General features: G+C 48.3%; 2 protein-coding genes across 3 annotated transcripts; one reads left to right on the top strand and one right to left on the bottom strand.

Annotated features, from left to right (window-relative positions):
- The first annotated feature begins 2,171 nt into the window (after positions 1-2,171).
- PSME1 (proteasome activator subunit 1) lies at positions 2,172-20,155 on the top strand. 2 transcript variants are annotated; one of them, XM_083581175.1, is made up of 11 exons: positions 2,172-2,558; positions 3,639-3,671; positions 4,357-4,419; positions 5,416-5,517; positions 7,656-7,719; positions 8,798-8,895; positions 11,218-11,286; positions 12,750-12,817; positions 18,278-18,332; positions 18,569-18,655; positions 19,887-20,155. In XM_083581175.1, exons 1-11 carry the CDS (start codon positions 2,376-2,378, stop codon positions 19,965-19,967), a joined length of 903 nt encoding a protein of 300 aa, XP_083437301.1. In that variant the 5' UTR covers positions 2,172-2,375; the 3' UTR covers positions 19,968-20,155. The 2 variants fall into 2 exon arrangements, with proteins under 2 accessions (XP_083437301.1, XP_083437300.1); XM_083581174.1 differs by having other exon boundaries at positions 2,238-2,558; positions 5,416-5,521; positions 7,660-7,719.
- A 70-nt stretch (positions 20,156-20,225) lies between these two features.
- Positions 20,226-24,982, bottom strand: EMC9 (ER membrane protein complex subunit 9). The gene is made up of 6 exons (XM_083581242.1): positions 24,850-24,982; positions 22,945-23,155; positions 21,782-21,858; positions 21,269-21,338; positions 20,947-21,041; positions 20,226-20,695 (listed from the first exon to the last, which is right to left on the bottom strand). Exons 1-6 carry the CDS (start codon positions 24,855-24,857, stop codon positions 20,515-20,517), a joined length of 642 nt encoding a protein of 213 aa, XP_083437368.1. The 5' UTR covers positions 24,858-24,982; the 3' UTR covers positions 20,226-20,514.
- Between the last annotated feature and the right edge of the window lie 1,944 nt (positions 24,983-26,926).

Below are 26,926 nucleotides of genomic sequence, written 5' to 3'. Positions count from 1 at the left end.
GTCGTAGAATCAGATGGGACCCCAGGGTCATCTAGTCCAACCCCCTCCAACGCAGGATTTTTGGGGACTCGAACCCACAGCCCTGAGATGTAGGAGTCTCATGTTCTGCTGACCTATCCCAGCTTTAAATAGCCCCCCCCCCTTACATCTAAAATAGTTTTCCTCTTTTTGTATGCTACATGTTTGTTTAGATTTGTTTTAAATATAGTGCAGGGCAGGGAAGGAAACTGGTGTGTGAGGAGAAAATCTAGGCTCAGGTATATATTTTGTGCGTGTGAGTATGTGTCTTTAATAGGAGTTCCTAATCCTATGCTCTTCTACCACCTCACTGAGGACTAGATCCCTGTCAGCCCTCCATTTCCAGTGTTTCCACTGCACAGTGTGTATGATCGGGTAGTTTCTGAGCACATACAGAGTCCCATTTCCTTCCCAGTGATCCAGACTTTCACCATTTTAATAAATGGTGGAAATGCCAGACCCGGAGCGATGCGCTCTGAAAACCACGTCAACCTGCTAAGAGTCTGCATGTAGACGTGTCTTAAAAGCTGACTTGGCTAAGTTGTACCAATTTCACACAATGCACACACAGCCTGTGGAACTCTCTGTACCAGGATGTTGTTCAGTGTTAGCATAATTGGGCTTTAATTTTTTTTTAGAAAACCCAGCCCGTGATATACATTGTTTTAATGTTGGTGGCTAATGTTCCACAACCAGTCCCAAAAGCACAGTCCCTGCTGGTTCAAGACAGCTGTGTTGTTTATCAGAAATCAAACCGCCTCTCTCTGTCTCCTGCTGGGAAAAGACATTGGCCGAAAGTGGAAGGTCCCAGTTTGGCAATTTTAAGGCAGTTGATGCTCATTCACAAGCAGAGGGGGAAAGGCAGTCCCATACCACCACCAAAATAATAATAATAATTCTATTTTTTTAAATGGCTTGTTTGTTTTCCCTTCCTTGGCTGGTTGGATTATCTCGAGTCAGGAATTATACATTCCTCTTTCTTCTTCTTCTTCTCCTCCTCCTCCTCCTCCTCCTCCTGGCCTAAAATACTCCAGAGAGTGATTGTGAGGATAATGGGGTGCAGAAAACCCCCCTAAACTTCATAGAGCCAGGACAAACACACTCCACAACCTCTCATTTTGAAAAGCAACATCAGCTGGAAACCGCCACAAAGTTTGAGGTGCATCAGACAGCTGCAGAAACTGGTGTATGCCACAAAGAAGCAGGGGGAGCTCTATCCTCAGGAGGCAGTGTGGGCTAGTGGTCGGATCGGGCTGTGCCAAAGGGCCGGAGAAACGGACTCAAACCCCCCACCTTCCAGTCCTCCTCTCTGGGGCTAACCTACCTCACAGGGCTGCAGTGAGGATCAAATGAAAGCTGGAGACAGAAGAACCATGTTTGCAGGCCTGAACTCCTTGGGGGCTGTAGGTGTATTAAAAAGTCATTTTTTAAAAAGAGTAAAAAATATTCCCTGCTGGCATTCTTACACAGGGTTTTTTTGGGGGGGCACCTTTCCGTTTCACAGTGCAACCTCTAGGCAAGTTCTGTGCCCTACCCTCACCCCTTTCTTTTTAAGAAATTAATAATAATAATAATTTTTATTTATACCCCACCCTCCCCAGCCAAGGCTGGGCTCAGGGCGGCTAACAAGGAATAATAAAAACAAGTTGAATGATTACAACTTAAAAACAAAATTAAAATACAACATTAAAATATTGAAACATTAAATTATTAAAATGTAGCCTCATCGCAGGAGGAGAAAGGAAAAGAAAAAAGAGGGGGAGGGAATCAAATTGGCTCCAAGCCAAAGGCCAGGCAGAACAACTCTGTCTTACGGGCCCTGTGGCAAGAAATCAGATCCTGCAGGGGCCTGGTCTCATGAGGCAGAGCGTTCCACCAGCAGGAGCCAGTGCTGAAAAGGCCCTGGCTCTGGTTGAAGTCAATCTAACTTCCAATCTAACTTTAAATTGCTTTAAATATAGATGTATATTAGCCCAGCAAGCATTGCTTGCACTGGTTGGCAGCATCTCAGTGTTTCAGTTGACGACTGAACTTCAGGGGTCCACCTGCATGCCCAGCAGATGCTCCAATAATATTATTATAATAATTTTACTATTTATACCCAGCCCATCCGGGTGGCTTTCCCCAAAACGAGCCTTGCTGCCGGCTGAGTTTCTTCGAAGCCCGGGCCGGAGATGCAACAGGGAGCGCTGCTCGAGAAGGAGGAGGAGAAGCTGCCCCTGTTGAATGGCTGCCTGCCGGGCCCTCCCGCGCCTCCCCTTCCCGCAGTGGAAAGTCCCTGCCTCCTCCTCCTCCGCGCGGGTTGCATCTCCCCATTTCTCTTCCCCTCCCCTTCCCTTTCATTTTCGCTTTGATGCATGACTTGCCCCGGCCGCTCCCAGCCTCCCGCGCCACTTTGCAACTTCGCCTCCCGGGGTTTTTTTGGGGTTCGGCCCTTCGCTGTTGCAACCCCGAAAGCCGCCACTCGCCACTCCGGTTTTGCGCAGCCTGAACCCGACGCCATGGCTACTTTGGAGGTTTCCCCGGAGTGCGAGGAAAAGGTAAAGTGGAATAAATTGGGGAGGGGGGGTCACGGAGAGGCTGGTGTGTTTGTGGGGGGGTGTCTCAATTTTAGGGGTGTGTGTTTTTTTAAAGGGGGGACTACAAGAGCAGAGGCAGAATCTGCCCGGAGGAAGTATCCTTTCGCTTTTCAGAACGCGGCAGGCGGAAATCCAACAGGTGTCCCCCTCACTTTCGCTTTTTTGCGGGGGAAGCCTGGGAAGGAAGAAAGTTCTTTGTTGGGGTTTCTAACCTGCCCATCTTAGGCAAAGGCACCTTTACCCTGTCTAATGGAGACGGGGGGGGGCTCTAGGGGGGTTGCCTGGAATGGGGAGCGCAGGGGGAGAGATTTGGGGGTACTTAAAATCCGAATTGGGAGTGACGTTTGAGTCCTGTCCCCGAACAACACACAGAAGGGCACCTTTGGAGGAAGGGGTAAAGGTGGGGTGGGGGTGGGGGGTGCTTGGCACCTGCGTGGCACCCTGTTTTTTTCCTCTTTTTTAATAATTTTTTTATTAGATTTTCCACAATGATAACACAAACCACAAAGCAAAATGATACACAAAAACAGAAAAGGGGGGAAAAAGGGAACAATAAACAGATAAACAATAACAACAAACTTAATTCTTCGCAAACCCAACCTTTTAAACATCTGGGTTGACTTCCTCAAATCCCTCCCTTCTGAGTTTCCTTGTAATTAAAAGTAACAGCTTTCCAATATCATTATTGAACCAAAACAATTTCCAGTTATAGTCCATCTTGGTCACTTTTCTGAACAGTCTAAATCCCATTTATTTAATTATGACTTCGTTTAATCCTAGGCCTATTTGTTTCTTGCAAGGAATTTCTAATTTTTTTATATTACGATATTTATTCAAATAGACCTTAAATTTCCCCGGCACCCTGTTTTCTGCCTCGTCAGGCGGTAGACCAAGCGGTGAGGCCAACAGGTGCACAGGGAGATCAGGTGATGGCTGCCCCAGAGGGCCTGGCGTGGGGCCCAGACGCGTCTGGCCATTGTCCTGACTCTGTACATTTTTTCGATCCATAGTTTCATTTTTTTCTCTTTTTCCACTGTGCAGGTGAACTCCTTTAAGAAGGAGCTGTGTACCCAGGTAAGAGGCTCTCTTTTTTTTCTTTGCTACCCCCCCCAGCACCCCCAAACCCCTGTGGCTTTTACTACAGAGGCACCCCCAAAGCTTATTCCTTTAGGAAGGGGAATAGGGAAGGGTAAACCAAACTGGATCTCTGTCCCAGAGCCTACCTCTCTGCTGACATGGTTGAACCCCTCACTTAGCCACTGAGCACGTACAGAGTGCAATTCCCACACGCTTGGGATTTTGGGGGCCACATTCCCGTTTCAAAGTGTGTAACCTCTAGGCAAGTTCTGAGCCCCGCTGCCATACCTTTCATTTTACATTGCATTTTCTAAAAATAAATTGATTTTCAGTAGTTTAACATAGAATTAAAGCAGAAGAAGGAGCTAGAACCATCTTTGGTACCTTTCGATTTCCAAACTGTTCTGTTTTGGATTTTGCCACAAAACTGCACAAGATTCTAGTCCCTTTCGAGTAAGCAGAGATCAGCCACCATAATACGGGATATAAGCTTTGCTGCTAAGATTTTAGGCCTCCACAGAGTGGAGCTGCTTTCTGTGACTTTGCATTTTATTTTATTTTGGACGGTTTCCCTCCTCCCATTTCTTTTAATCTGCCAGAGTTTTCATTCCACTCGTCCTCCGATATTTCTCTTGTCTAAAGCCTTTTTCTCACTCCTCCACAACCTCTTATCTTCCCCAAGGCTGAAGAACTTGTTGCCAGACGTTTCCCAGAAAAGATTGTGGAGCTCAGTAATTTTCTCAAGGTAAAACTTCCTTGCGGGTTTTGGAATGCAGGCAGCGGGGGGGGGGGGGAGGGTTGCAAATGGTTTTCTGCAGCCAGCATTTAAAACAAAAATAGGAAATTGCTGGAGGCGAAGGGAATTGTCGCAAATGATCAGCTGAGATTTCCCCCCAAGATTTGGGAGAACCAAATGGGATTTTGGACGCTACAGAGTTGAACAGTTCTAAAATCTAAAGGGCTTGGATTGGAGCAATGTGAGGGAAGACAGGAAAAAAAATCAGAATGGTGTTCTATAATTTTATGAAGGGATCAAAACTAATATTTTGAACGGAGGAATGCTTGCTACTGAAAGGTTGGGCTTAAATTGACTCCAGATTGCAATTCTAGACATGCTTTTGTTGTAAACAAAAATTGCCCTTTTCCCTTATGGGGTATCCAAGAGCCCATATAGAGTCCTTACGTGGGTTCCCTATTGGTAGGAGAAGATAACAGAGGCCAACCAGAGAATATTGAGAAGCAAAGCAGCTAGTAAGCTTGATCTTTATTGATCTGTTGCAACAGGGTGCTCCCCTCAGACGCAGGAGAGGAGGAGGGACCCAGAAAAAAATGGCATGCAAGGCCTTATAAATACTTTTGAAATTCCCATCCTGTAGATCAAGACCACCCCCAGAAAGTTTTGTGAGGAGTATTATTGGGAGTATTGCAAAAATGGAGAAGGGGAAGGATGATTTGTTAAGAGATGTAAAGGCAATATAAAGTTAAGAAATGCATAAGAAGTGGTGAAAACGGTGGATCATCAGAGGTGCTGATGGAAGTCTAAAAAGATTGTATAAGTGATAAGTTTTGTGGTACATTTTATAATTTATATGTTAAAATCAATAAAAATTATTATTAATAATAATAATAATATCTAAGGAACACCCCGCTCCAAGATTCAGATGTTGGGGGCAGCAACGAGAAGTGGGGAATTGCAAAGCCTCTTCCTTCATCTCTCTCTCTCTTCCCCCCCCTCCCCCAGTCCCCCGAACTGAATGTCTCGGACCTGATTTCGCTCCGCGTCGAGTTGGACATCCCTATCCCTGACCCCAAGAAGGACGAAGAGCGTCGCAAGCAGCGGGAGGCGAGTGGGGCAGGGGATTTGGGTCATAGCTGTCAACTGTCCCTTATTTGGCGGGAAAGTCCCTTATCCCAGCGCCGTGTCCCACTGCTGTCCCTTATTGATGATGTCCCTTAAATTTCCCGGGTTTCAAAGGAAGCAGCTCCTCTCCCTCCCTGCCTGCCGGCCAGGGAGGAGGGAGGCTCCAGCTGTGTTGCTTGGCTGCGTTGCTCACCCAATAAGGAGTCTAAGAACGACTGGGGGGTGGAGCTTGCATGCCTTGTGCCGATCAAATCGACCGCATTGCCTGGGGACTCGCCTTTGCTCAGCGCTTCCCAGCGGAGAGGGGACGGTGGTTTTCCTTGCTGCATCCCCTTTGCTGGGTTGCTGCGCTGCGGGAACCACCGCTTGAGGCTTCGTTTGGCTGCTGGCTGGGCTTTCTGCCTTTGGCTCGGAGGGGCTCAGAAGTTGAACATACCTGTGTTCGGAAAATCCCTTATTTTGGCTGCTGATCCCTTATTTTCGAGGCTGCTGGTCCCTGATTTTCAAATCTCTAAGTTGACAACTATGATTTGGGTTGGGGGTCTGGACCTCGGGATTGTGAGGCAGCAACAGATCAGATCCCGGCAAATTGCAGATTCCCCCCATTTCTGGTCCTACACAGAAGCTCTTTCCATGTGCAGTATTTTTGCCGCGTTCGAAACCTACCGGTATGTGCCTCAAACCTTTGCCTTCCTGCCTTCGTTTTTTCAAACTCCCATTAAGGCTGCTCTCACAACGACCCTGCGAGGCGCATCAACCTCAATCCTTCATCTCCAGAGGTGGCGCCAGTTTTCGCCCTAGTTTCCCACATCCAGATTTTATTTTATTGCTCAACTGGACTATCCCAGTTGAGAGGGCAGTTGTGGGTGGGTGACCTCAATATTACGCCTCTCATTTAATTCATACCTTCCTCTCTTGCCCGGAGGACTGGAAGGAGCCGATCTTAACAGCTGCAATTCCTTCCTTCCTTGCTAAGCAGTGCTTTGAATTTAGTCCTCCCTGCCCCAGGGGCTGCGGGGGTATTTATATCTCTGCCTTCCCCATTCCTTTTGTCACAAAGAGCATAATCTCTAGGTAGATCAACCATCCCTGTAATTAAGTTTCTTTGGGTGTCTTCTAGTGTGTGTTAGTGAGATCCCTTTTGTTGGTGGGCTTAAATTAAGATTTTTTTGCTTCTGCCAACGCTGTCGTTCTCTGTTCAGGCAATCTGAAGGGAAGTTATAATAATTTATAATAATAATAATTTATTATTTATACTCCGCCCATCTGGCTGGGCTTCCCCAACCACTCTGGGCAGCTTCCAACAAAATATTAATGTAATATTTGATGTAATACATCAAACATTACAGTTGGGTCGTGTTCTTGAGAGAGAGGGATATATCCTCTTTCCCCCTTTCCTTCTTCCGCCCAAGGAAATCAGTAAACTCTCAGGCGACAGGGAAACAGTTGTGGATTGGCGGGTGACAGGTTCAGATTCCTCTACCTGTGATGGGCTGGAGAAGGACATTTTCTCTCTGATCGGTTGCTAAAAAGAAGGAGGAAGTTCAGTTTCTGTGGCCACATTCGCACCATGCACTGTGGTAGCACAGCCATGGCTTCCCCCAAAGCATTCTGGGAGTTGTAGTTTGTTTTGGGTTTGTTAAGGGTGCTGAGCGACTCCTGTTTCCCACGCACAGCTGCAATTCCCAGTCCGTCGCTCTTCACAAGGAACTCTGGGAATTGTAGTTCTGTGAGGGGAATGGGGTATGTGTCTTCTAATAGCTCTCAGCGCCCTTAGCGGACTACAAATCCCAGAATTCTTTGGGAGGGGAGCCATGACAGTTTGGTACAGCTCTTAACGTGTCAATCTGCAACCTCTGGCGTTTCCTACAAGGGAATGTGGCCTTCAGGCTGTAAAAAGTCACCCCTCTATGCTGGGGTAGCTCAGTCGGTGCAACGTGAGTCTCTTAACTTCGGGGTCACGGGTTCGAATCCCGTGTCGGACAAATGATTCCGGCGTCGCAGGGGGTTGGACTAGATGACCCTCAGGATCCCTTCCAACGCTATGCGTACTGGTGGGTGGCTCTCTTTGTGCCTTCCCCTTGTGCATTTTGTGATCGTGTTCCTTTATTCCCACGCAGAAAGAAGAGAAGGATTCCAAAAAGGAAGAGAAGGACTCAAAAAAATCGGAGGATGAGGATAAAGGTACGCAGGATTCCCTGTGACGTCTGGCAGGGAGACATTTTGAAGCCTTTCCGTGGAAATGGGGAGCAAGAGGTGTCCCACCTTGAATTGTCCCAGTGGGCTGCATTCTGCACTGTTTTACTAGCCAGGCCCCATCCGCACTGTGCGTTTAAACAGTGTCGCCCCACTTTGAACAGCCGCAAAGGATTCTGGGAACTGTAGTTTCACGGTCAACCCACCTTCCCAGGGAACTCTGGGAAATAGCAGCTCTCTGAGGGAAATGTTTTTGAATTTATTTTCTTCATTAAATTTGCTATTTTATCAAACAGAGGCAGTGGCCTTGGACAATAGGCCTCCGTTGAAAGATGAGGCTAAGGATAAAAAAGAATGTTTATATTACAGTATAATGAGAAGGATGGGAAGAATGAACACTTTTGTTGTGTAAATAATGTTATCTTGTCTTTTCTTCTTTTTTATTTTGTAGCTTTGTTATTTCTTTATTTTTTCCCCTTTCCCTTTTTTTATTACTTTATAAAATTTCTATTTACTACCTATTTTATTTACTACCTATTTACTATCTATTCTATTTACTAAATATTTCTGTTTACTAATATTTACTATTTTCTTTTTCTTCGTGTAAAGTGAGAGCACGTAATGTTTGTATAGATATGTAAATTTTTAATCAATAAAGAATAATAAGAAAGAAAGAAAGATAGATGAGCCTAAGGCAAGATATCTGGATTGTATCCAAGTCAACCCATTGAAATGAATGGGCTTGGCTGACATAGCTTCATTCACTTCAGTGGAGACTTCAGTTACCAGCTGAGTAGGCCTGCCCCCAGCCCCATTTAATCGAGGTTATTTAAAAAATAAATAAATGCAATTACTCATGGCTGGCAGCCATCTTAGAAGAGCTCTGCCCACCCCATTTCTTTTTTACACAAGGGGAAATGCCTCTTCTACTGCTGCTTGAGAGAGGAGGCCTTCTTTGCATGTTTTCCTCTCTTCTAAGATGGCAACCGTTGGCATATGTGCCAAGCGCCACCTTGAGGGTGTGATGCCTCTGACGTTCTCCTCCTCTTCCTCCTTCTCCCCCCAGCGCCCCCCTGCGGTCCAGTTTGCCACAACGAGAAGATCACCACCCTGCTGAACCGCGTGAAGCCCGAAATCCAGGGCATGAAGGAGAAGCTGAACGTGGTGAGGGGTCCGGAGGAAACGGGTCTCGTGCTCGCCCTTTTGCACAACCAGACGTGCTGACCTAGCACCCTGTTGGAAGAGACCCCAAGGGTCATCCAGCCTAATAATAATAATTGTTAAGTTGTAGGTGAACATATCAGACAACACAGCGATTCTTCAAACAGCTCTTAGAATCATAGAGTCATAGAGTTGGAAGAGACCACAAGGGCCATCGAGTCCAACCCCCTGCCAAGCAGGAAACACCATCAGAGCACTCCTGACATATGGTTGTCAAGCCTCTGCTTAAAGACCTCCAAAGAAGGAGACTCCACCACACTCCTTGGCAGCAAATTCCACTGTCGAACAGCTCTTACTGTCAGGAAGTTCTTCCTAATGTTTAGGTGGAATCTTCTTTCTTGTAGTTTGGATCCATTGCTCCGTGTCCGCTTCTCTGGAGCAGCAGAAAACAACCTTTCTCCCTCCTCTATGTGACATCCTTTTATATATTTGAACATGGCTATCATATCACCCCTTAACCTCCTCTTCTCCAGGCTAAACATGCCCAGCTCCCTTAGCTGTTCCTCATAAGGCATCGTTTCCAGGCTTTTGACCATTTTGGTTGCCCTCCTCTGGACACGTTCCAGTTTGTCAGTGTCCTTCTTGAACTGTGGTGCCCAGAACTGAACACAGTACTCCAGGTGAGGTCTGACCAGAGCAGAATACAGTGGCACTATTACTTCTCTTGATCTAGATGCTATACTCCTATTGATGCAGCCCAGAATTGCATTGGCTTTTTTAGCTGCCGCGTCACACTGTTGGCTCATGTCAGGTTTGTGGTCAACCAAGACTCCTAGATCCTTGTCACATGTAGTGCTCTCAAGCCAGGTGTCACCCATCTTGTATTTGTGCCTCTCATTTTTTTTGCCCAAGTGCAATACTTTACATTTCTCCCTGTTAAAATTCATCTTGTTTGTTTTGGCCCAGTTCTCTAATCTGTCAAGGTCGTTTTGAAGTGTGATCCTGTCCTCTGGGGTGTTAGCCACCCCTCCCAGTTTGGTGTCATCTGCAAATTTGATCAGGATGCCCTTGAGTCCATCATCCAAGTCGTTGATAAAGATGTTGAATAAGACCGGGCCCAAGACAGAACCCTGTGGCACCCCACTAGTCACTCTTCTCCAAGCTCTTGTTTATTCACAGGCCAGAACAGAACTGAACTGAAGGGTTCAGCCAACCTGCTTATATAGAGCTCCACTAGAACGCAACAGTAACCATTTTCTGTAACTATCCAATCACTGAACGTCACTTTCGATCCCGTATTTGCATAACTATCTACAGTATCCCCCTGCTGGCCCAGGGTGAGAACTCCAGTACATAACAATTTTTATTTATACCCCGCCCTCCCCAGCCCAGGTCGGGCTCAGGGTGGCTAACAAGCAATAATAAAAACAAGTTGAACGAATACAACTTAAAAACAAGATTAAAATACATTAAAATATTGAAACATTAAAATATTAAAATGCAGCCTCATCACAGAAGGAGAAAGGAAAAAGAAAGAGGGGGAGGGAATCAAATTGACTCCAAGCTAAAGGCCAGGCGGAACAACTCTGTCTTACAGGCCCTGCGGAAAGAAATCAGATCCTGCAGGGCCCTGGTCTCATGAGGCAGAGCGTTCCACCAAGTCGGGGCCAGTGTTGAAAAGGCCCTGGCTCTGGTTGAAGCCAATCTAACTTCCTCAGGGCCCGGGACCTCTAGGGTGTTGCTATTTATGGACCTTGAGGCTCTCCGTGGGGCAGACCGGGAGAGGCGGTCCCGTAGGTACGAGGGTCCTAGGCCGTGAAGGGCTTTAAAGGTCAAAAGCAGCACCTTAAACCTTAATAATAATAATAATAATAATAATAATAATAATAATAATAATAAAGAGTCTCTGGACTATGCAGAATTAGATAAATTAACAAGGAAGGATTCGAAACCTGCGGGATCAGAGATTCTTAGAGGACTGGAGTAAATATATGAACTATTTGAAAAGTAGCTGTGATGAACAGGCTACGCTAGTAGGTCTGCCAGAAGTTTTGTAAGGTGGATTATCTGAAATGTTACAAGAAAGACTATGAAAGGATGATCAGTTATTAAATGCAATATAGAAATTAAAAACGCAGAATAAGCGATAAAGAACGAAAAATCATCAAGGTGTTGACGAAAGTCCAAAACATTGTATAAGATGAGAAGATATGTTGTATGACTGCTGGAATTGATATGGTAAAAAATTAATAAAAATGTGTGTGTGTGTATATATATATAAAGAGATTAAGAGTCTCATTCTCTCTTCCCTCCCTCTCTGCCCAGATCTCGCTGTGGCTACAACTCCTGGTCCCGCGCATTGAGGACGGCAATAATTTCGGGGTTGCTGTCCAGGTGAGTTTTGGCCCACAGGTCTCCCAGCTCTCCCCGAACACCTTTTCTGTGTGTGTGTGTGTGTGTGTGTGTGTGTGTGTGTGTGTGTGTATTTATTTGTTGACAGTGTTGTAACAGGAATAGACAGGTCCATGGAGGAGAAGACTGCCAGGGTACCAATAATATAATTACGATGATTCTTCTGAAGACCAGTTTTTGGAAACTGCAGAAGAGGAGAGCGTTCTTGTTTTTGGGTCCCACTTATGGGTCTCCCAGAACGGGAATCTGTTTGGCTGCTGTGAGAACAGGATGTTCTTACGTTTGTGTGGCCTAGCGGACTTTTCTCAGCCCAATGGGATGTTACTTCTAGCACATCTCGCAACTCCTCAGTGTTATACGACCAGGTCTTAGTTTTAGTATAGGCACACTGGTGTACAGTGGTACCTCTGGTTAAGTACTTAATTCGTTCCGGAGGTCCGTTCTTAACCTGAAACTATTCTTAACCCTGAAGCACCACTTTAGCTAATGGGGCCTCCTGCTGCCGCGCTGCCAGAGCACGATTTCTGTTCTCATCCTGAAGCAAAGTTCTTAACCTGAAGCACTATTTCTGGGTTAGCGGAGTCTGTAAGCTGAAGGATATGTAACCTGAAGCGTATGTAACCCGAGGTACCACTGTATAGCTATGGAATGGGGTTTTTGGTGGCAGACCTCAGCAGTGCCGCCCCAAATTATTTAATAATAATAATAATAATAATAATAATAATAATAATAAATTTTATTTATACCCCGCCCTCCCCAGCCAAGACCAGGCTCAGGGTGGCTAACACCAAATATAAAAACAATTGATTGAAATACAGCTTAAAAAACAAGATTAAAATACAATGTTAAAATGCAGCCTCATTTCAGTGGAAACTCAATCAAAGTTCCCTCTAAACTAGAGGAGTGGAGGGATTTGGGTCGCTGGACTGCATTGAGCCATTTGGCTCTTTTTGACACACCTGATTTGTAAGTCCAGAAAAAGAGAGAGCACAAAAGAGACCCTGCCGTCCTTCGGCTCTGCTTCCACCCACCACTGGCTCTGACTCTACCTGCTAGGCAGTACAGCCCCCAAATGATTTTCCTTCATAGGAAAAAAAAATGCCCCCAACTCATCTTCTGCACTATCAAGAGAGCTGGCGTTTGGTGCACCACGTACCCCAAGAGATCGGTGGGCGAATCTGAAAGCAGTGGTGTGTGCCACTGAGCATGTACAGAGTGCATTGCCCTCCTCCTCCTCCGTTAACAGCAGCTACACCCGGGATTAAGAAGAGCCACTTTGCTAGCAGAGATGTCACGCAGACGTTCAATCTGTTTTGGGCCGAGAAATTATTATTGTTGTTCAGCCAAGACTTCCTCGCCATGTTTCCCGTTCCGTTTTCCTTGGACCCTGTCATCGCACTGGGAACCTCCTGCGTTATAACCCTCGTCTTTCTCTTCTCTTCTAGGAAAAAGTGTACGAACTGCTGACCTCGGCTCGGACAAAGCTGGAAGCTTTCCAGACTCAGATTGCCAAGTGAGTCTGAAATTGGAGGCAGACAACTTCTAACTTCCCCTTTCCCCTATACAGTGGTACCTCGGGTTACATACGCTTCAGCTTACATATGCTTCAGGTTACAGACTCCGCTAACCCAGGAATAGTGCTTCAGGTTAAGAACTTTGCTTCAGGATGAGAACAGAAATCGTGCTCCAGCAGCAGCAGGAGGCCCCATTAGCTAAAGTGGTGCTTCAGGTTAAGAACAGTTTCTGGTTAAGAACTGACCTCCGGAACGAATTAAGTACTTAACCCGAGGTACCACTGTATTTGGTTTAAAAGAAAAAAAAATACTGAGGAAGAGGAAAATTTGGTGAATTTTCTCCAAAGAGCTCCTCACTTAACCCCCCACAACAACCCAGCGAGGTAGGTTAGGCTGAGAGGCTGTGACTGGCCCAAGTTCACCCAGTGAGCTTCATGGCTGAGTGGGGATTCGAACCCTGGTCTCCCAGGTCCTGGTCAGACACTCTAACCCAGGCTTCCGCAACCTCGGCCCTCCAGATGTTTTTGGCCTACAACTCCCATGATCCCTAGCTAGCAGGACCAGTGGTCAGGGATGATGGGAATTGTAGTCTCAAAACATCTGGAGGGCCAAGGTTGAAGAAGCCTGCTCTAACCACTACACCACACAGGCTGCTGGTGCTTGTCTGAAGTTTTGGACTACAAAACTTGTCCAGTAGCCTAGGACAAGGAGGGCAAGAATACAATGTACCTTCATCCACGTGGTGGCAAAATTCACAGCTGCGGAACATTCTTAACGCTTTTTTAAAATGCTTTTAAAACAAGGGTAGACGATACGATACGATAATCTTTAATTGTCATTGTCCCATACAGAACAACGAAATTGAAAAAATCCCCATCAGACATTCAATAACCAACAAGCCTGCTATCCCAGCCTGGTTAACCCCCTAAAAACTCTGATACCCCATAATTAAATACAATATACTCCCATAGAGACTACCTTACACTGCGTTTAAAACCAAAATCACATTTGGATAGAACCTGTCTCTCAGGCAGCTAGTCCTAGTCTTTATAACCCTGTCCCTTCTTCCAGAAGGCAGAAGCTGAAAGAGATCATTTCCGGGGTCCGCACTATCCTGCGCTATCTCTGCAGCTTTCTTATGACACCTGGAAGCATAGATTTGATCCAAGGTGGGAAGAGTGCACCCAGTTATTCTCTCCACAGTCTTTACAACCCTGGACAGCATTGTATTTTCCCTGACTGTGCAGCTCCCAAACCACACACACAGACCATAGACCATAGAATGTTGTACTTCTTATATGTTTCAGGCTAAAACTCCCCTCACATCCTAGACCTGAGAGGGACTTATTTATTTCTTTATTATCAGCAAGGGGACAGATTGATTCCCCTATGAGGAAAGGTTACAGCATTTGGGGTCTTTTTCAAGTTTAAGGAATATGCAAGTAAGAGATGGCTTGTAAGATTGTGCATGGGATACAAAAAGTAGATAGGGGGGAAATCTTGGACAGCCAATCAAGCTGAGTGTTGGAAGTTTGGGGGCAGATTAAAGAAAGGACTTATTCACGCAGGATGTTGTTAAACTGCGGAACTCCCTCCCACTGGAATCAACGATGGCTGCCAAAATGGATGGCTTAAAAAGGGGATTGGACAAATTGATGGATCCGCCAGGTTCTCATTAGCTTCTTATTGAACAGCATTTATATACTGCTCGGTTGCAGTAAAACCTCTGAGTGTATTGTAATAAATAATAAGATTATCAATTGAAAACAGGCCACGCAGGTCAGCGGCCTGGGCCAGCTAAAGAGGCTCGCTGAGGGAACTCATTTTACTGCTGAGGCAAGTTGGTTTCCTCCTTTCCTCCCCCATCTGATGAATGGAGCGGCGCTTCAGAAGAAACTAATTCCTCTTCCACGCAGCTTAAGCTCCCTGACCCGAGATCCAAAGATTGCACAGGTCCCTCCCAGGTGAATCAGGTACTCTAAGCAACAGCCGGTCCTTAAGGAGGTGCTTGTGGGGAGAAGAGGAGGCAACTCTTTCCATCTCACACACAGGGCTTCACAAAGGGTGAAAATCCATCCTTTTGCTAGTTACCGTATTTTTCGCTCTTTAAGACGCACCTAGTTTTTGGAGGAGGAAAACAAGAAAAAAAATATTCTGAATCCCAGAGGCCAGAACAGCAAGAGGGATCGCTGCGCAGTGAAAGCAGCAATCCCTCTTGCTGTTCTGGCTTCTGGGATAGCTGCGCAGCCTGCATTCGCTCCATAAGACGCACACACATTTCCCCTTACTTTTTTGGAGGGAAAAAGTGAGTCTTATAGAGCAAAAAATACAGTATTTTACGGTACTGTGTGTGTGTGTGTGTGTTGTGATGAGGAAAGCTTCAGCTGTTGGATTTCTGCCTGCCCTCCCGGAAGACGAAGCCGTGCCGGAAAACGAGGCGGCATCTTGGCTGCTCTTGCCGGGCCTAAAATGCTGACCTTGCTTTCCTATGTATAAAATGTCCGAAATGTTCAGATGAAGCTGCCTTCATCTGATCGCCGGGGTCTTATGCAGAGACCTTTCCCGTCTCCTGATGTTCCTTTCAACTGGAGATGTTGAGGACTGAATTGGGGGCCATCTGCCCTGCCCCTAGTTTGCAGTTTGTTAAGGCTGCTGGGAATTGTAGTGCTCCGAGGGGTACACTATAGTTCCCAGGTGCTGGTGGTTGGGGGGAGTGGAGAGAGAATGTGATTTACAGCGTGTATTGGATGCAGCTAATTGCTGTGGAGCTGAGCAGCTTCCTGGCAGCTGGGCGGAGAAAGCAAAGGTGAGCTCAGCCTGTAAATGTGGGAGCGGCGCAAGAACTCGCACTGTGGACTTTGCATGGATGCCCTAAATTGGTTGGTTGCTCAGCAGGGGTGTGAGCGAGCACGGAGAGCATGGATGCGAACACACCCAGAACTCGTTAATTCAAAATCTAGGTCACAGTGCTGCGGACAATCCTTGCAATGCATAATTGAGGTTCTTCCCGTTTTTGAGACCCGAGAAGCAACAGAAATCTTTCGGTGCTCCCTAGCGTGCCGATTTGAAAAGTTTAATTGAAAGTTCCCACCTGTTTGGCTTTCCACCACCCTCCCTAACTTTCTCTCCTCCCCCAAGCCTTTTCACGGGTGCCACCCCCCTCTCAACACACACCTGGAGCTGTGCGCTGTCTCCACCGCAGGAAAACAGGTGTATAAACAGGTGTTTTGAATCATTGGTTTTTGGAAAAAGGTGCTGTGACGGATAATTGCACCCAAGTTGGTGGTGGTGGATTTTGTTCAGTCCATTTGTCCGTTTGCATTTCTTGTCCTGGGGAGTGGGTTTTCTTTTGACACGTACATGTTAATTTTGAGTGAGTATAATTTTTTCACCCCCCAAAAAGTCCTGATTCCTGTCTCCCCGCCATTCTTTTTTACCTTTAAAAAGGGAACGAAGAATTTCCCTTGTGTGCCCTTTCTCTGCAAATTCTCTTCGTTCCATCCGCCGATTTAGCATAGCAAATTGAAAAGGAATGGTTTTGCCTTGGGGAGGCAAGGTTGTCCTGAGCTTGCGATTTTGGGAGATTGATAGCATATGATCTAGAAAGGCCTGAGGATCAGGACGCGGAGGACTTAAAGGAGACCTGAAAAGTGATCCGGGCTTCAGGGCAGGGAAGGTGACCTGTGAAATTTGGCCTCTCGTGCAGTTGGTCAGTTCTGGGGTGGGGGGTGGAGATTTCCTACCGCACCCATAAGGCAGTAAATTGAAATTTACTACCATCGGTGAATCGTTGGAACTGTTAACAGCCGAACAAAAGGGGGTGACTTTTTCTGCATCTTTGGAGCAAAAAAACCCCCCCAAACCATCCCACCTTCTGTGGGAAATGAGATACTTCTGAAGAATAGTTGCTGGAAACTGCAGCACCCATAGTCCACAGCAAGCGGGGTTAGGGTGGGGATAAGGTTTTGGGCCGCTGGCCAGATCCAGTTCTCTCCTGGGTCAGCACTGCAAGCAACAAGTGTGGTGGATTACACAGGTCAAGGGTGTGTATTTGGGTCTCTTCTCTGCTACAGACCCCCAATAGGTAAAGGGACCCCTGACCATTAGCTCCAGTTGCGGACGACTCTGGGGTTGCGGCGCTCATCTCGCTTTTTACTGGCCGAGGGAGCCGGCGTACAGCTTCAGGATCGTGTGGCCAGCATGACTGGCGAACCAGAGGAGCGCACGGAAACGCTGTTTACCTTCCCGCTGGAGCGGTACCTATTTATCTACTTGCACTGTTGTGCTTTCGACTGCTAGGTTGGCAAGAGCAGGGACCGAGCAACAGGAGCTCACCCCGTCGCGGGGATTCGAACCGCCGACCTTCTGATCGGCGAGTCCTAGGCTCTGTGGTTTAACCCACAGCGCCACCCGCGTCCCTGACCCCCCCATAGCTGTCCCCCAAACTCCCCAGAGTGTTCAGGTGATCTGAGCGCAGGGCCACGAACGCAGTCTCAACCGTAAGAGCCTCTCCATTTGCTTCCTGTCTTGCAACAGCCTGCCCAAATACCTAAAGGTCATAGAATCACGGAATGGTTGCGAGGGAAGGGGGACCCTGGGGTTCATCTAGTCCAACCCCCTGCAATCCAGGAATCTGAACTAAAGCATCCAGGATGGGTGACCATCCAAACTCTGCTGAAAAGCCTTGAAGGAAGGAGAATCCACCATTTTCCAAGCGAGTCTGTTCCACTGTCGGAACGGCTCTTACTGTCAGAAAGTTCTCCCAGATGTTGAGTCAGAATCTCCTTCCTTGTCACTTGAGAGCCAGTGTGGTGTAGTGGTTAAGAGTGGTAGATTCATAATCTGGGGAACCGGGTTCGCGTCTCTGCTCCTCCACATGCAGCTGCTGGGTGACCTTGGGCCAGTCACACTTCTCTGAAGTCTCTCAGCCCCACTCACCTCACAGAGTGTTTGTTGTGGGGGAGGAAGGGAAAGGAGAATGTGAGCCGCTTTGAGTCTCCTTAGGGTAGTGATAAAGCGGGATATCAAATCCAAACTCCTCCTCTTCTTTGTTCTGCCCGGACACTGAGGTCCAGCGCTGAGGGCCTTCTGGCAGTTCCCTTGCTGCGAGAAGCCAAGTTACAGGGAACCAGGCAGAGGGCCTTCTCGGTAGTGGCACCCGCCCTGTGGAACGCCCTCCTGTCAGATGTCAAAGAGAAAAATAACTACCAAACTTTTAGAAGACGTCTAAAGGCAGCCCTGTTTAGGGAAGCTTTTAATGTTTAATAGGTTATTGTATTTTAGTGTTTTGTTGGAAGCCGCCCAGAGTAGCTGGGAAAACCCAGCCAGATGGGCGGGATATAAATAATAAATTATTATTATTATTATTATTAAAGACATTGGTTTTGGTCCTAGCCTCGAGAGAGACCTTCATGATCTGTATAAACTCATTTCTGCTCTGCCTTCTTTCTGTTTCCCAGGTATTACTCTGAACGGGGCGACGCGGTGTCAAAAGCAGCCAAAAGTCCACACGTGGTAAGTTTCTTCCTGCCTTAGTCATGTGGTGGGAACAGCTCAAAGGTTAGGTAACGTAGGAAGAGGCCATTGGGATCCGGCCAATGCCCCATCTAGTCCAGCCTCGTGTCTTCACAGTAGCCTGTGGGAGACCCTTGGACAGGATCCAAGCATGAGGACACCCTCTCCCTCCCTCGCGACTGGTATTCGGGAACGTTCTCTGAATCTCTCTTGATTTTCCCTCCTGTCACTCGCAGGGCGACTACCGCCAACTCGTGCACGAAATCGACGAGGCGGAATATGCCGAAATCCGATACATGATCAACGAGCTGAGAAACATCTATGTGAGTGGTGGCGCTGCGGGGCTATGGGGCAAAGGGGAGCATCGGTGTTCCTGCTGGGCTTTTTGCCATCCGTATCCAAGGAATAAGCAGAGCAATGATGCACAGGAACGTGAATGTGCAACGCTCGATTCATTGCGTTGTACAGGCTGACTCACGCTAGGTGAGTAGGCACCAGCTAGCCTGCTCTCCACGTAACCTGTCTCCATCAAAAAGTCTGGGCAGGCTTCAGCACAAATAGTTCCAGCCCCCTTCTTGTGCTCGTCTCCCATGGTAAAAAGGTAAAGGGACCACTGACCATTAGGTCCAGTCGTGACGGACTCTGGGGTTGCGGTGCTCATCTCGCTTTCTTGGCCGAGGGAGCTGGTGTACAGCTTCCGCGTCATGTGGCCAGCATGACTAAGCCGCTTCTGGCGAACCAGAGCAGCGCACGGAAACGCCGTTTACCTTCCCGCCAGAGCGGTACCTATTTATCTACTTGCACTTTGACGTGCTTTCGAACTGCTAGGCTGGCAGGAGCAGGGACCGAGGAACGGGAGCTCACCCCGTCGCGGGAATTCGAACCACCGACCTTCTGATCGGCAAGTCCTAGGCTCTGTGGTTTAACCCACAGTGCAACCCGCGTCCCATGGACTGTACCCCAAATGACATTTCTTTAAAAAGACAGGCGCATCCTGTGACTGAGTTCCAGAGGTTAACGGCACCTCCGATGAAGTTGTGCTCCCGTTTGCTCCGTGTTAAGGTTTTGCAGTGGCTAACTTTGGAGTTAATGGTAATTTGAGTCTAGTGATTTATTTACAAACACAGAATTGCAATACAGTGGACCCTCTAGTTATGTACCGCTCTGGATACATAACATTCGGGTTACGAACGTGGCAAACCCAGAAGTGAATAGTTCCGGGTTTCGCCACGTGCGCATGCAGAAGTGCTCAATTGTGCCATGCGCAGAAGCGGCACCTCTGCCTACAGACTTTTCAGGTTGCGGATGGACCCCCGAAACGAATTTAATTCGTATCCAGAGGGTCCACTGTGTAGCAAATTCCTGTTGCGCTTGCTTTCCTGGATCCAGAGAATATGCTAGCGTGGAAGAGGTTTTTGGGTAGGTGTGCTCAAATGTCTACCTCCTCCTCAGCTTCATGTAGCTGCTCCTTAGTTTTATGCGCCTCATGCGACTGAAGTAGGCTGTTCGCCCCCCACCCCCAAGTACTAGGTTTCAAAATATCTTTCTTCCTAGGCTGTGGTCTATGACATCACCCTGAAGAACTATGAGAAGATTAAGAAGCCTCGCGATGACAACAAAGGAATGATCTACTAAGCCAACTCACCAGGATCAGGCTGGAAGAAGAAAAAAACAACTCCTTTCACCAAGAACAGCCTTGATTTCACACAAGCTGTTCTGGGTTTGTTGTTATTTAAATGCTCTAAATGATATCCAGTTAACTGGAACTTCCTGCCCACCAGCTTCATTCACTTTCAAAATAAAGAGGTTTTTAAATTTGACAAGTGTTTTTTTTTTTAATTTATTATGTTATGAAACTAAATAAATGCAGCAACAACTTTTCATCTCCTACAAGTGCAGGATCTCTCAAGGGCGGGTGGAATAAATCCAGGTCTGTATCTAGAAGCAACATGTTTCCAAAATTATCAATTGGACCAAAAAAAAAAAGGTTTGAGTCCTCCCCCCCCCCTTTTTTTTTGCACAACCGTGATTAGTTTTGGCCAGGTCCTTTTCTGCAGGAATTTCAAAAATCCCACCAGCTGCAAATCCAGTTTCTTTACAGCCATCTCGGAAACAGTCTGAGATTAGCCTCTGATCATCCGACGGCCCTTCTCTTAACTGCTGCGGATGAGCTACGATTCCTTCACGCATTGCCATTGGCCACTGATACCATCTGGGCAATTTTTGTGTTCAGCTGCTGATTGGTCCAGTCCTCTCTGATGTCATCCAGGTGGGCATCAAAATCCACCAATTGGGAGTAAGCTTTGTCTTCTAGGAGGGTCTTGCAGATGTGACGAGAGGATTCCCAGTCGCTCCACATGACCCTAGAAACCAGCAGAAGAAGGGCATTAAAAATCTGTAGGGCTCAGTACAGACAATTCTCTCTCACTGACGCTTTGGGTAAGGAGCTGAGGAGAGCCAGTGTCTTTGCACAGACAGAGTCGGGGAGATCCTGTCTCACCTCTGCCAAGCTCATTCCCAAATAATAGCAACCAGCTTGTTTTGGGAGGGCAAATGCAAACTGTAATGGTGATGAGGTTTTTGCAAAGAAGAGAAATTACAGCGGTTAACTCACAGGTTCTTGTCTTTGGGGATCCATTGCCGATCCTTCTGCTCCAGAACGATCACCGGAGGGACCCGGGGGTTTATCGTGAACTTGCGGTTATCCAACTGGGGGGAGTAAGCAGATGGCAAAAGCAATCAGGTTTCTGTAGTTCTGGGGAGAGACACCCCTGCCTTGTCTTTAAGTAAAGCTAGGTGGTAAGAGGCAGGATGTGAAAGGAGTGCTGGATACAGATGGGAAAGTCTATAAATTTTGCACAGCGGCATCTGGTGGCGGGGGGGGGGGGGGGCGGGCAGAAAGGGGACACCCAGTTGGCCCCGATCCCAGCTCTCACCATGATAAGAACGGCGCCCTCATATAGTTCAGCAATGCGTCCGACAGTCTTTTGTGCAAGGAAAGAAGCGCTTCGGGGGAACACAGAAAAGAGGGAGAGAACAGGTTAAAGGAGGAGAGATGCCTCTAACCAGTACGTTTCCGAGCACAATTCAAAGTGTTGGTGCTGACCTTGAAAGCCCTAAATGACCTCAGTCCTGTATACTTGAAGGAGCGTCTCCACCCCCATATTCAGCCCGGACGCTGAGGTCCAGCTCCGAGGGCCTTCTGGCAGTTCCCTCCCTGCGAGAAGTGAGGTTACAAGGAACCATGCCCTGTGGAACGCCCTCCCATCAGATGTCAAGGAAATAGACAACAATCTGACTTTTAGAAGAAAGCTCTGTTCAGGGAAGTTTATAATGTTTGATGTTTTATCGTGTTGGGAGCCACCCAGAGTGGCTGGGGAGGCCCGGCCAGATGGGTGGGGTATAATTAATTAATAACTAATAAACCAAACTCTGTTCCCCAGATTTACCTCTTGTCGTCCAGCCCAGAGTTGGCTTGGTAATAGCCAGCAAGGAGCAAATTCAGCTCCGAACTCCAGATGTCAACCTGCAAAAGACATATAAATTCATAGGAACACGGAAAGCTGTTCAAACCATTGGGGTCCACCTAGCACAATTAATGGACCTAAGGTAACTGTGTCCTTTCATTTCAATGGATCTGTTCCAAGAATGAGTAGCACTCTGGTACTTTGCTTTTAATTAGCTAACATCCCATTTAAGCATTGTGCATATTGCACCATTCTTGAAGGGTACAAATTGGGACCTGGGGGAAAAGGGGATTGCGTCTCCTATAAGTGCAAGACACCTTTTGCTTCTAAGAATAAACAGTTGCTTTTGTCTCTCTGATTCTCTAATTTTTCATCTGAGCTAGGACTAGTCCTCATTGTACACCTGAGATGCAATCGCTTTTTTAAAAAAATTGTCCTGAAAGGCAAGATGGAAAGAAAAAAGAAGCCAGTTCTATGACCTTACTTCATAAGGTAAAGGTAAAGGGACCCCTGACCATTAGGTCCAGCCATGGCTGACTCTGGGGTTGCAGCGCTCATCTCGCTTTACTGGCCGAGGGAGCCGGCGTACAGCTTCCGGGTCATGTGGCCAGCATGACTAAGCCGCTTCTGGCGAACCAGAGAAGCGCACGGAAACGCCGTTTACCTTCCGGCTGGAGCAGTACCTATTTATCTACTTGCACTTTAACGTGTTTTCGAGCTGCTAGGTTGGCAGGAGCAGGGACCGAGCAACAGGAGCTCACCCCGTCGCGAGGATTCGAACCGCCAACCTTCTGACCGGCAAGTCCTAGGCTCTGTGGTTTAACCCACAGCACCACCCGCGTCCGTACCTTACATCATACCCACCAGTTAATGATGGAATTTTTTTTTGGGGGGGGGGAGATATTTAGTGTGAGGTTACACTGGGGGGGGGGGGGAGGAGAGACCTATGGCCTTCTAGTGTTGCTAGGTTCAACACCCGCCAGTCCCAGCCAGCGTGGCTTCTGATCAGGAATGCGGGGAGCTGTAGCCCAGAAAATCTGGACAAACAGAGGTTCCCAACCCCTGGGTTGCCCGGTTGGTTCATTCCTTGGTTAAAGTGGCCTGCTGGTCCCCCTTCTGCTATCTGCATCCCCCCAAGGGCATACCTGGTTCAGAGCCACTTCCAGCATGACTGTGAGCGACAAGTGGCTGTGGAAAAGGGGGATGCAGTCTGTAATACAGAGGCATTCTGGCTGGCTGGCTGTTGCCTGGCGTCTCTGAGCCAAAAGCAGCCCGTTCACAGCGGCGTGGGGGTAGCGGGCAGCATGGAGACACATCTTGACATACGCCCGGGCAGAGATCTCCACTTCACCCATCCTGCCAAACAAAGGAGCCGTCAGTTCCGCATCCTGAAACTCAGATGCTCCCTAATACACCGTTATCCCAGATACTGGTTAACCCCATCTTTTTCTCCATTCATTGCCTTCTCCCACAATATCTGAGGATCTCATTGGCCCTTCCCTCAGCTTCACAACAGCTCCCTGCTACCCGCAACCTCCAGGTGCTGCCTCTCCTCAATCATCTCTCATTCACACACCCCAATGCCCTCCAAAACCCCAATATTTCTTCCATTCAGAGGGCAGGGGCCTGTACCTTTCAGAAAAGCCTAGTGGAAGTTCTGGCAAATGCGACATGTCACACACACAAGTGCTAGAGGAAAAGTGGGAAGCTGGGGAGGGCAAGTTCCCTCTGTCACAAAATGATGTCAGCCTGGTGGAGACCTGATAATTGGCTATGCTGGCAGGGGTGATATGGAGTCTCAGCAGCACCTGGGGGCCACAGAGACTCTCCACCTGTGCCCCCCCGAAATCTCTGACAAAGGCATCCTGATGCAAGTGAGAACCCCAGCTGTTGTACTACTACAACTCTCATCGTCCCTGAGCACTGGTCCTGCTAGCCAAGGACGATGGGAGTTGTAGTCCAATAACAGCTGGGGACCCAAGCTTGAGAGTGTCAGACCGAGGCCTAGAGCAGAGCTTTCCAAACTGCGTGTTGCAACACTCCAGCATGTCAGCTGCAGTGTGTAGTTGCGCAAACACAACACACCTACACATTGTGCTTCTCCCGGGGCTGGAAAGGGGTTAGTTGAACCTCCGGTTTGCTGGTAAAACTGAATCGCTGTTACGCGAAATGATGCGCGTCTAAAACATGCAAAGTTTGGAAAGCTCTGACCTAGAAACTCAGCCATGAAACTCGCCTGGAGACCGGTCCTTGCCTCTCAGCCTAGCCTGCCACGCAGGGCTGTCGTGGGGATTAAATGGGGGGTGGGGGAGAGAAGAATCATATCCGCCACCTTGAGCCCCTTGGAGTAAAAGTGGGGTAAAAGGTAAAGGGACCCCTGACCATTAAGTCCAGTCGTGACCGACTCTGGGGTTGCGGCGCTCATCTCGCTTTACTGGCTGAGGGGGCCGGTGTACAGCTTCTGGATCATGTGGCCAGCATGACTAAGCCGCTTCTGGAGAACCAGAGCAGCCCACGGAAACGCCGTTTACCTTCCCGCCAGAGTGGTACCTATTTATCTACTTGCACTTGATGCTTTCGAACCGCTAGGTTGGCAAGAGCTGGGACCGAGCAACGGGAGCTCAGCCCATCGTGGGGATTCGAACCGCTGATCGGCAAGCCCTAGGCTCTGTGGTCTAACCCACAGCGCCACCCGCATCCCCAAAAGTGATTTATAAATGCAATAATCGGAATAATGATGGTCACTGAGCCTGTGTCCTCCGTCCCCGCTGCTCCCTGTGCCCCAGCCTCCAAAGCTGTGTCTCCGGGGGTCCGGGGCCTGACCCTTCCCTGCTCCCCTCAGCAGCCCCATAACCCCCGGGCCCCCTTCTCTGAGTGCCCTCAGCCCCTGCACAGCTTCCCTCCAGCCCCGACCCCTGAGCCCCACTTCCCCAGGGCTGCCCCTCAGGCTGCAAGGAGGCTCGGAAGAATGAAGTGTGGGGAGGAAGGCGACCCCTGGGAGGACACCCCCCTGCGCCCCCCCCCAGCCCCGCGAGCCCCTCTTCACCCACCTTTCCATGCCTGCCCAGGCGGTTGTTCCTCAAAGACCCCCTCCTACAACACCCCATCCATTCCAAGCTCCCCCATTGGCCGCGCCCGCGACCAATCACCGCGCGCTCTTCGCCTACGTCCACTTCTACGCTTCCGATTGGTCGCCGCCCTCCGGCGAGTGCGTTCCCATTGGCCAGGCCTTTTCCTGAATTGAGGGGGAGGAGCCACACTAAACTCCTCCCACTCGGCGCCTTGTGAAATCAGCCGGCTTCCTTCCCCCACAGCAGCCTGTGGCGCTTCCGGTCTCGTGTCGAACTAGGCCTCTCCCGCCTTCCGGCAACTCGCGCCTCTATGGTTCCGCCCTCTCCCGTGATTTCCAATGCAGAGGGGCTGCCAACCACAGAGTTAGCACGGTTTCTAGAGCGTCGCCGCTCCTCGCCCATAGAGAATGACTGTATGCCGAATGGCGGCTTTCAGCGTTTACCGGAAGCTCGGCTTGTGCCTCTCTAGACTTTTTCCGGCGTCATTGAGCTCGCTTTCCCAGGATCATAAAATAATATGCTAGAGTGGCTCCTGCACTCCCCAAACCCGGAAGTTAGACATAAAGTAGTATTCTCTAAGCCTAAAATATATTATAGGTGGTCACATACAAAGCTGCCTCTCCCCCCATCCCTATAGACAGCCTATGCCTTTAATAGTACACAGCCAGAAACTCAACAGATGCAGCTTTCCCATCAGTACCACCAAACTAGGAAAAGCTGCACCTGTTGAGTTTCTAGCAGCTCCTAGACAAATACTGGTTATGTGGGAGCTGGTTAAAGTTAAATCCCTCGAAGACAGAGGTCCTTTGGCTGGATCAGGACGATATGGGATTGGGGAGGCAACTCCCATCTCTTGTGGGGGCGCAATTAGTGCCAGCACCGTCCGTTAAGAGTTTGGGTGTAATCTTCGACACCTCCCTTTCCATGGAGGCACAGATTACAGCTATAACAAAGGCGGCATTTTTTCATCTCCGCCAAGCTAAGCAGTTGGCTCCTTACCTCTCTCGCTCTGACTTAGCCACTGTGATCCACACGACGGTCACCTCCAGACTGGATTATTGTAACTCGCTCTACGTGGGGCTGCCCTTGAGACTGACCCAGAAACTCCAGCGGGTGCAGAATGCCACAGCAAGACTCCTTACGGGGTCCTTGCCGCGGGATCACATTCACCCAGTGCTATACTAGCTGCACTGGCTCCCGGTGGGGTACAGGATCAGGTTTAAGGTGCTGGTTTTAACCTTTAAAACCCTATACGGCCTAGGACCCTCGTACCTGCGGGACTGCCTCTCCTGGTATGTCCCACAGAGGACCTTACGGTCTTCAAACAAAAACAAAAACATCTTGGAGGTCCCAGGCCACAGAGAGGTTAGGCTGGCCGCAACCAGCGCATTTTCGGCTGTGGCCCCGATCTAGTGGAACGCTCTGTCACAAGAGACTAGGGCCCTGTGGGACTTGACATCTTTCCGCAGGGCCTGCAAGACAGAGCTGTTCCACCAGGCCTTTGGCCAGGGCACAGCCTGACCCCCTCCTTTGGCAATCCTCACAGAACTCTAGCTCAATGGTTGCCATTAATCTGATTTGAACTGATTTTATAATGAACTGATTTTAGAATGTTGTATCATTTTACTGTTGTTAGCCGCTCTGAGCCCGGCTTCGGCTGGGGAGGGCGGGATATAAATAAAATTTTATTATTATTATTATTACTGATCCATTATGTTCAGGTGTAACAGCAAAGGGAGCCAGTGTGGTGTTGTGGTGTCAGGAACGCCTGGGTTCAAATCCCCAAGTAGCCAAGAACCTTACTAGGTGATCTTGGGCCAGGAAACATGGGTTATGAAAAGCAGGGCTATTAGCACCTGGGGGAGCATTCAGATTGGGGGTAAAACAAGAGCCTATGGGGAAGGTTTAGACATCCCATCAAAACTGGAACACCCAGTAGCTGCTTTAATGGGAATAAAATAAAACTGGGAGATCAGATCAAGGATTGGCCACTCAATTAGTTTGCCTCTGATTCAGTTCCAGGATCAAACTGCGAAGAAGCTGGTTTTAATTTCCC

Source organism: Podarcis filfolensis, assembly GCF_964270895.1.
Source record: "Podarcis filfolensis genome assembly, chromosome: 13".
Lineage (NCBI taxonomy): Eukaryota > Metazoa > Chordata > Lepidosauria > Squamata > Lacertidae > Podarcis > Podarcis filfolensis.
Note: the sequence above shows the minus strand (reverse complement) of the source record. Positions and strands in the feature narration are given on the sequence as shown.

Excerpts from the sequence above, each read along its gene's own strand:
- EMC9 (XM_083581242.1), bottom strand. Across the intron at positions 21,859-22,944 it reads TGGAAGTGGCTCTGAACCAG|GTTGACATCTGGAGTTCGGA; the intron begins GTATGCCCTTGG and ends TGTCTTTTGCAG. Across the intron at positions 21,339-21,781 it reads TCTGGGCTGGACGACAAGAG|CGCTTCTTTCCTTGCACAAA; the intron begins GTAAATCTGGGG and ends GTTCCCCCGAAG.
- PSME1 (XM_083581175.1), top strand. The coding sequence starts at position 2,376 with ATGACTTGCCCCGGCCGCTCCCAGCCTCCCGCGCCACTTTGCAACTTC. Across the intron at positions 5,518-7,655 it reads AGCGTCGCAAGCAGCGGGAG|AAAGAAGAGAAGGATTCCAA; the intron begins GCGAGTGGGGCA and ends ATTCCCACGCAG. Across the intron at positions 8,896-11,217 it reads TGAAGGAGAAGCTGAACGTG|ATCTCGCTGTGGCTACAACT; the intron begins GTGAGGGGTCCG and ends CTCTCTGCCCAG.